Raw genomic sequence first — 9,152 nt, forward strand, 5'->3', positions numbered from 1 at the left:
CAGCCTATCCAGGTCCCTCTGCAGAACAATATGAGACGTGGCAACGAAAACAGATATAAATACATTTAAAAAACCTAGCAATTTGGAAAGGTCACCTAAACAAGCCCAACTCTTCCTGCTAAATTCCCACTGACAAGGAAATCAAGATTTTAAAAAACTGTTTCTTAAACTCCTGTTTAGAAAGCATGTCTTGTTTCTCTTCTTCAGAGAAAATAAACAGATTGTTTCAAGAGTGAACAGCTCATGCAGCAGTGAGCTCACAAGACAGCGCTGCCCACTTGAAGTATCAGTAAGTTCACTAAAGCTCCTGCCATATTCACCTATAGGAGCAAAGTACAACTATATGTAATTTTTGATTTATCAGCTATGTTGATTGGAATGGTAAGCAGCTATTTTCAAAGTTTTCAAGTTCTCAGTTCCTAAATGCACATGACAAACAAAGGAAATCCTCATTTAATCAAGTCTGGATCAACAAACTTGCAAGAAAAACATTTTGTTCCACTCATTCTTGGTTCAATTTAAAGCAAGCAAAGGAAAGCCCTTTCAATGTTAAAGGGGAATCACCCATTGACCATACTGTTCCAGGTTTTATTTCCATACTACTCTAGGCTATGTGACAAAAAAGGAGAAAAAAAACCACCTGGGAGATACATAGCCCAGAAATTTATTGAGTGTTTTCTCAAATACATTCTGTATGGAATTGCTCTGCTTCCTTTGTTTTGTTGCTCCCAGGAAAGAACATTAATAGATGCACTGAGCTGTAATCACCCATTAGGAATTGTTATGTATGAAAGTGTTAAGCAAAGGGCTGCAAGCTCCTTCTGACCAGATCTGTGTCTTGAGTTTGACTAGGCACCTTCCTTTCAAAGGATTCTATTTGTGTAAGTTGCTGCATCAAATGTTATTTAGAAGAGCCTTTAACATTTTGGTCTTTTTAAAACAGCAAAACACTTTGAGGATTTGCATTTGAAGTTTTCAATACTGGAAACATCTAGTCCAGAGTGTTTGCAATGGGGGTTTCTAATTTTCCATATGGTCTCTCTTCTAAGTATCCCAAAACATTTAGTCTTCAGTTTTGGCTTCCATTTCCTCAGCATCATCATCCCCATCCACTTCAGCATTTTCCCTCTCCAGTCTTTCCAACTGCCTTGCAAGCTCAGTCTCATCTGTGTCAGTAACCACCTTAGGCTGGAAAAGAACAAACCAGAACACATGGTAAAGAGTCATACAGTCTAATTCAACATAAAGAGCATGAGATAAAATACATCCTGAAGCCACACAATAAAACCCAGGAAAATCAGAATTTATTGCTATTTGTTTATTTAAGGAACACAGAAGTTCAGGGTTGGTTTTTTTTTTTATAATATCTTTTTGCTAAAATATCTTGAGGTGCCACTGACCCTGCTCTATCTCAGAAATACTGCAATGGGAAAAACAACTTAGAATGTAAATTGTTCTTACCTCCATCTGTACATTAAAGACTCCTCTCTTCTCCTCAATTTTTTCTTTAATTACAGCCATGGCTTGATTCAGAACAGACAGTCCTTCAGTTCTCTCCAGTGTTGTAGTAGTCATCACATAACGAGGAGGGGCTATCAGATTAATCTGTCACATTGCAGGGATTGGGGGTAAAAGCAATCTTAGTAACAAAGCCAAAGATATTATGTCTACTTAGACAAAACAATTAGAAGTGTTACAACTTGTACTTTTTTTGTGATGAATGGATAAGTTAATTTTTTCTTTTGTTATAAGAAAGTATTATACAGAATCATTTTCCAAATTGAGCACTTCCAGGTCTTTTTAAAACACTTATTCAGCAATACACTTAATACCCTAAAATTGTTGGGAAATTTAAACTAGGCCTGGGTAGGGTAGCCATTTCACCAACACTCAAATGTAAGTGGAGCAAACTTTCCTTTTTTTTACACACTCTTACCCCTGAAAATAACATTTACTGCTCCCTACTACAGGCTGCATAAAGGAACAGAAGGTATGTAGTGTGCCAACACTGGACTTTAATAAGCTGTACAGAATAAATGAAGCAACAGCACAGTCACAGGAACAGCTGTCAGCTCATAGCTGAAAGGAAGTGTGTTACAGACCTCCTAGGGAAGAGCTGGAAAGCAAGCACATAGCTTCCCAGCCCCAGCTAGCTGACTGTGACAAGGGCCATTGCCTGCTCCTAGTCCCTGAGGGCATCACGCAACTTTGCTTTGGATTCCACTGCTAAGACTGACACTTACTTTAATGGGCATGTTCTCTGTGGAACAGTTCAAGCCTGCTCTCAATGCTTCTTTTACTGCATCTATGCCTTCATAACCATAACAGGCCACCTCGATATCTACGACAGAGAAATACAAATAATGAAACTCTAAGGTTACTGAAAGTTGTAGAATCTTTAAATCTTTCTGACAAGCTTTAATAAATCTTTTTAGCAACCAATGCTTACTCACAGTGAGAGCCTCAGAAAGGTATTATACTTGGTTGACTTGTAAGTTGAGGTAAAAGTCTTCACAAATTCTTTAGAAATAGAACATTTTACATTGTGCTTTGAAAAGCCAAGATACAAAATTACACACCCACATTCACTCACTCTCATCCAATAAATTCAACAGGAGTAATGACACATTTCACACAGAGAGGTGAAGATACAAAAGCAATAAATACCAGAGAAAATGAAAGATCAGAAAAAGTGAAACTTGAAAAGGAATACATCCACAAATTTATGGAATTCTGTCAGCAATTACAACAGAGGCATCACCTGAGGAGCATTAGAATTTATTTTTATAAGGCAAGTTATATTAACATCTAGTTAAGATGATAGTTGGCTATAGCTTTTTGTAGGCATTTGCAAACTAAGGCATAAACTAACACTGGTCATATCTGCAATACCCTGATCAGTGTAAAGACAAAGATTTCTTTACTTATGCAGCAATGGTACAAGACTAAGCTACACAAAGAACTTGGTCTCACTTCCAGGTAACTTCAGCTGACTTCAGTGTCATGTGGGTATGAGCCATTTTTTCTCTTCCCAGTAATCAACAAGTGTTAATGCTCTTCAATATATCTGTGCAGAGCAGAGCCAACTTCTCAATTTAGTTAAAAGTCTGACTCTGCTACCCTGACTATTTGTTTAAAGGCAAGTGTGCCTTCAGGCTGTTTGGGTAGCTGCACAGCCAGATTCACAGTTTTGGAGTATGTCTTCTTAGGTAATGCAGCCATGTGCTTTTTCTGCCCACACTGAATTAGTAAGAAAAAAACTAGCTCATGTACTTTGTGAACACACTAGAGAGGTGCCAGGCTTGAGCTGATACATCCTGCTGCATGATCTGCACTCAACCAGTCAGAAATACTGTCTTTACATGTCTATGGACAAGTGGCTACAACCCATGCTGTAGCTGTGCTGACAGAGATCAATCCTCCTGTCAGAGAATGATTTAAAGTTTTGAATAATGAAAGAGAATACTGTAGATGCAGTAATAACTATAAAATATTTAAATCCACTGTATGCCAATGCAATATGACAGACTGCATTATAGATCATGACAACCACTTTTGTATCCCAAGGCATCTGCAGTTCAGGAGGCAAAATCAAAGCCAAACCATCTTGCACTCTGGGATACAACCCACACAGGCATTTTGAAAGCAATCCTTGATTAAGGTGCCTTAGTTCCGAGCAGTTCCATTCAAATATCAGCATTACGAACCATTAGATTTATGTACATATTTATATGAACCATTTAGTTTCATAGTTTGCAGCAAGATAACTTGACTCGAGTGTCAAGAAGTGTTCAATGAGCCCCTGGCCAGAACTCACCAGCTCGGATTTTGACTGCCTGTGGTGTCAGACGCCTGTTAATGTTGTCAATTAGCACACGTCTCTCCTCCTCTGTCAGGTCCAGGCTATCCAGGATTGCAGGGTCTCTGCAACAGGCAAAGCAACGTTACATGAGTTATACTGAAGTGGAATGAAACACAACATTAACTTCTGGTACTAATTCTGTATTCTTACACATAATCCCAGACATACACTAGGCAAAGAAAATGGGGAAATTTCTTAAGAGCCCATTGAAACACTGGAAGAAAATAAACACATCTATTTTCAAAATATTTTCTATTGGCAAACAAAGCAAGTAAGTAGATTATTCAATCTGGTCATGTAAAGAATCATCTGAATTATGTTTTTGTTTTTTAAGTAAAGGAATGACTCCTGTCCAGCTCCACTTCTGTATGATACACAGAACAAGACAAGTATCCCGTTGATTGGCATTTATGTTCCCTTCAACATGAAGATAAACACACATTGCATGAAAGAGAGCCCATGATGAATCTGAGGCTTTTGAATTATTTTGGCGTTTCAATCAAACACAAGTTTTTTTGTCATTCTACAAAGCAACCTGTATTCATTCCATGTTATTCTGTACCCCTTTATAGCAGTAACTGGATCACAGACAGACACTTATCTGCTGACTGTATACCTGGCTAAAGAAGGGATAAATGCTTGTTAAATTGCAAGCTAATAATTTAAAATTCAGAGAACACAGACACACACACTTCTGCTGTTTACCAATATAAATTAGCAGCTCGTTTGAAGAATTGCTGTAAATTTTCTATTGCTGTATTAAATTTATCCCAAATATATCCAAAACAGAGAATTTAACCAAAAAAATCCTCACAAAAACTGTTCCTGTTCTTCAGAGACAAGAGTTGCAGTTTTCTGAAAAAAACATACCAGATCACCTACAATACTACTAGGAGCCAAACATGAAATAAAATGGTCCAAAAACCAGAGGCAATACTGGAGATTGGTCTCTGCTGCTAATAAAACATCATCTTACATGTTTTTGTATCCTGATTATAGAGAGCAGAAGGACCAAACAAGCAAAGAAAACTCAGAAATATGACAGGTTTTACACATCAAAACATCAACCCTGTATGTCAGTAGTGATTTATGGGACAAACAAATTCTGCTTTATTTACCAATTATCCTGTTGAATCTTTGTGTCACTTTCAGGAGCATTTGGTACCTATTCAATAAACAGGTGCCCAGTGCTTAACTTTTACTAATCAGAAGGTAAATACACTGTCCAATTTTTGCCACAGGTATCCTGCTGTGTGAAATCTCAAAACACCAGTCCTCAGCCCAAAGAAAGGAACAGCAAGTCATTCTTAGAGGGAATGCACAACTTAATGCAGCACTTCTGCACGTACAGGAATGCAGCAATATCCACATCCTTCTGCTCCATTACTAGAGGTTCATGTAGGAGCACAATGGGAACAAATAAAAGCTGCAGTCTATTGCCAGAAATCTTAAGGCATTTCTGCTGGAGAGATGTTTTGAGAAAAGACAACTTCTGAGGTCTGTGCTCCAACCTGAACAGCAAATGAGCAACAAAAGGCCTGTGTTCAGGAATTTTCCTGAGTTCAGCAGCAGCTAAACCAGGCAGTGTTAACTACGGGTTTGGTTTTTAACTTCTTTTATGCAGGTGCTTAACTAAGCATTCATTAGAGTGACCTGGAATTCCTTTCACAGCAAAGTGGTCAGATTTGCCCTTTACCAGTAAATTTGCTGTCATTAGAAAACAGTCATTATTATACAAAACAAATCACATTTAGTCTAAATGAGGATACAAGTTGTCTCTTCCCCCAGAAGCACAGGGATGGCTTTCAGCTAATTAAAAATGCCTCCACGTGCTTTGCTTCTTAAAGTCGGCACAATTTCTAAAACTGTTCTTGCTGCCACCTAGAGCTCAACCCAAGTCCACCACTCAGGTTTATGTGTGATCACAAAGTAAAATTGGAAATGTTTACTGGGAACTCTGGTTTTGGATTGCCAGTTTGACTACAGAATCTTTAGAGGGAAGCCAAACAGACTAATTCTGAAATAAAACTGAAGCATTAGACTCACTAAAAAAATAAAAGCAATCTGTGTCAGTGCATATTCCCTTAGCATCACAGTTTCCATCTCTTTCTGCTCATTTCTAAGTTCATGATCCCATTCCTTAAGTTTGGAAGTGTAGAGAAATAGCAAGCCAGGGTGTTGCATTTGAAAAAGAAATACACTGCCTGTGCAGTCGAGTTACCATCAGCTCTGGATAGAAATGTCTTCAGACACAGAGCTGGGTATCTCTGATAAAATCTGCTCGGGACTAAGAACAGATTAAGTTCTGACAGAAAAACCAAGATCAGCGTTTCTTCCTCTGTCAGAAATGTCACAGGCTGATCTGTAGCAATCAAAATCCCTCCCGTGTTTGTAATCATGTTTCTTTTATACTTAAAAGTATTCACCAATGCCTTGGTATTTCTCCACATCAAATTCAATTAGTGCCTTTAAACACCTGACACACAGAGTGGCAGACTCAAAGGTGGATAAAAAAAAGTCACCTCTGAGCCTTCTTTCTCAAGAGCATCAAGAACTTGAAGAAAGCAGTAAGACAGAGAAACCTACAATAAGCAACTGGGAGACTGATGTCCAACATTACTAGGTTTACTTGACCAGTACATTCTCCATGCTGACACTGGGAAAGAAAGCCAACAAAACGATGGATGCATTTCAGGAAACACTTCTCTACAATTTGAAATCAGCCTCTAGAAGTACAAAAGATGTCCTTACGAGACTGCATGCTTGAATGCATCATAAGCACCATATCCTGGTCTCTTGTACTTGTCATCAAACACCCAGGCAGTTCTCTGGAACAGGCTCTCAAGCTGCTCATCCTTAGTGTACTCCAAGACTTCAGCAACATGGCGAAGGATGCTGTAAACCTGGAACACAGGAGTGTTAAAACAACCAAGACAGACTGAAAACAGACAAAAAAATTAGAATCAAAAGCAGTATTCAATGTTAAGCCTTCTCTGTGAAACACAAGCACACACAGTAGTAAGAATGAGAGCCTGAAGCTGCCTGCATGCCTTTGCAATCAGACATTGCCCACAGTGTGCTTAACCAGCACAGGCTTTTGGATTTCTGGTCATTTAAATATACCCCTTTACATCACAAATTTTAACTGACATCTTTCTTGATCTACTCATTAATTAAGAAGCAGCTTACCAGAGCACTCATGAGTAGATGAACTGGTTATGTATCTTTGCATGGGTAAAAGAGAATCAGAGTATATCTAATACATGAAAACAATACTTTGTTTTCATAATATCTTATGTCTGTGCATTTTGGTTGCTCAAGAAAGAAGCTGGAAACACATAGTGCCTGAATAGAGATAGGCAACTTACAGTCTTTGATTTTGTGAACTTGTCTTCACATTTGATTGCCTCCTCTGGAGAAACTCTTCTTTTTGACAAGTCAATATAACCTATTGGGGAAGACAATTTTGAAAGTGTCAGCCATTGCGCAAACTAAGCCTAACTGTTTCAAGAGAAACTCACAAAGAAAGAACACACACTCTGGCTCAAGGTTTGCCTACATTATCCCTATATGCTGCTACAGAAAGTAACAAGACTAAACTGTAATGAATTTGAACAAATTATGATCCAAATTAGGATCTAAAATTATTCTTTCAACTACAAACACTTACAATAGCAAGTCTTTTGTACAGTATTCTTTTAAATTACTACCTTAATGTTTTCTCTGCAAACTTGGAAGAAACTTTCATAAATATCTCAGCAATCTGTGATCCATTTTTATGTTGCTGTACATAGTTTGGGAAAAAAAAATAAATCACACCACCATACAAAGGAACAAGCTTAATGCATGCTGCTGAAGTGGTCAACACAATTTCATTCCAGGCTGGCACTCTGTCAGTTTAGCTCTGATTGGTTTCATAATAAAACAGTCGTGGCCTGAATTTCTGACTCTAACTTCCTGGATACCCTTCTGGGAGAAATGCAAGTGAAAAAAATTCCTACGAACCATCTCTTCTAACTTAGTGAGGAATAGGTGCAGACCTTTTCAAACTAATGGTTCCCCAAAAGAGTCAATGAAAGGCCACAAGGCAAATTCCAGATGTGTTTCTCTGTTAATATGAGAACAAAATTGATTTGCAAAAGGAAGTATTCATTCATCAGAGATGCTGGGAAACTTATTTCACTTCAGATCTATCTGAAATAAGTTTCTTCTTCTCAGTCTTTCCTCCCTGCTTCTTCTTACCCTGTCATTCATTACTTCATCTCAGAGTTAATTGCAGTTTCATAAGTACTCTAGAAAAGCCTTGAGAAACATCTTAACAACAATAACATTTCCAGGACATGTGCTCAGTGTTCATTATTTTTTATACCTGGACATAGATTTTAGAGACTGCATGGAACAATGTTTCAAAATCTGACATGTTCTAAACAGAAAATATATTTTAAAAAACCTTCAAAGATGCAAACATTCAAAAGACAGGAAAAGACAAAGTTGCCTGTACAATCTCACCCTGTACCCTACAGAATACAAGTGGCAGGATAATTACATACTTGGCATCTATTTAATTGACAAGGGTTGAGACTTGCTAATGAACAGGACTGTGAGCACTAAATGCTTAACATCTAAATTTTTAGCTCTACAGCAAATGATCCTTCTCTTCAGTTCAGACTCAGAAAATCTACATAGATATCAAAAGGAAATTCCACTTGGCTGTGGTTTGTTGACTCAGCTGGTGAGGACCCACTTAAGCAAATCTTTACTGATGTGGTTTACCTTCATTAACCCAATTCCCAAAGAACACAGAGAACAGAAAACGATCACAGATATCAGATGGCACAATGATGGTCTGTTTTGCTTAAATGCTTAAGAAGTGCTTAAAAAGAGAAGCTCTGGCAAACCCATGAATACCTAACCCGCTGAGTTCATCTGCATTTCTCTCTCTGAGTTCAGTCTTGACACAGCCCACAGCACTCCCAAATACCTTTCTCTTTGTCAACTCTTATGACCACGACACATTCGTTCCTGCCAATGCGGATGAGTTTGTTGATGGAGCGAATTCGCCTCCTGGACAGCTCACTGAGCAGGATCATGCCCTCAATGTTGTTGTACTCCAGCAGGCTGACATAGGCTCCCATTTCAGCGATGGACCGGACGTTCACCATCACGACATCCTCCACCTCTGGAAATTTGTGCTGGTAGAATCTACAGCTTAGTCCTGGCATTCTGGAATTTGAGCAGAAAAAGACAAAGGTTTCATTTCATTTGGCCCATGGCAATCCCAGGCACACCT

The 9,152-nt window shown here is 38.4% G+C and overlaps 1 protein-coding gene across 1 annotated transcript; it reads right to left on the bottom strand.

The window, feature by feature from the left end:
- Positions 1 to 643: 643 nt before the first annotated feature.
- Positions 644 to 9,084, bottom strand: EIF2S1 (eukaryotic translation initiation factor 2, subunit 1 alpha, 35kDa). Its single transcript, XM_009076844.1, has 7 exons — positions 8,844 to 9,084; positions 7,231 to 7,310; positions 6,614 to 6,765; positions 3,818 to 3,924; positions 2,244 to 2,341; positions 1,462 to 1,605; positions 644 to 1,188 (listed from the first exon to the last, which is right to left on the bottom strand). Exons 1-7 carry the CDS (start codon positions 9,082 to 9,084, stop codon positions 1,063 to 1,065), a joined length of 948 nt encoding a protein of 315 aa, XP_009075092.1. The 3' UTR covers positions 644 to 1,062.
- Positions 9,085 to 9,152: the final 68 nt, after the last annotated feature.

This window comes from Acanthisitta chloris, unplaced genomic scaffold (genome assembly GCF_000695815.1).
Source record: "Acanthisitta chloris isolate BGI_N310 unplaced genomic scaffold, ASM69581v1 Scaffold45976, whole genome shotgun sequence".
Lineage (NCBI taxonomy): Eukaryota > Metazoa > Chordata > Aves > Passeriformes > Acanthisittidae > Acanthisitta > Acanthisitta chloris.

Bases quoted from the DNA above. Each gene is read 5' to 3' on its own strand.
- EIF2S1 (XM_009076844.1), bottom strand. From the start codon at position 9,084: ATGCCAGGACTAAGCTGTAGATTCTACCAGCACAAATTTCCAGAGGTG. The intron at 6,766-7,230 runs GTAAGTTGCCTA...CCTGTGTTCCAG, and splicing joins AGTTCACAAAATCAAAGACT to GTTTACAGCATCCTTCGCCA. The intron at 2,342-3,817 runs GTGAGTTCTGGC...TCTCTGTCGTAG, and splicing joins GGCAGTCAAAATCCGAGCTG to ATATCGAGGTGGCCTGTTAT.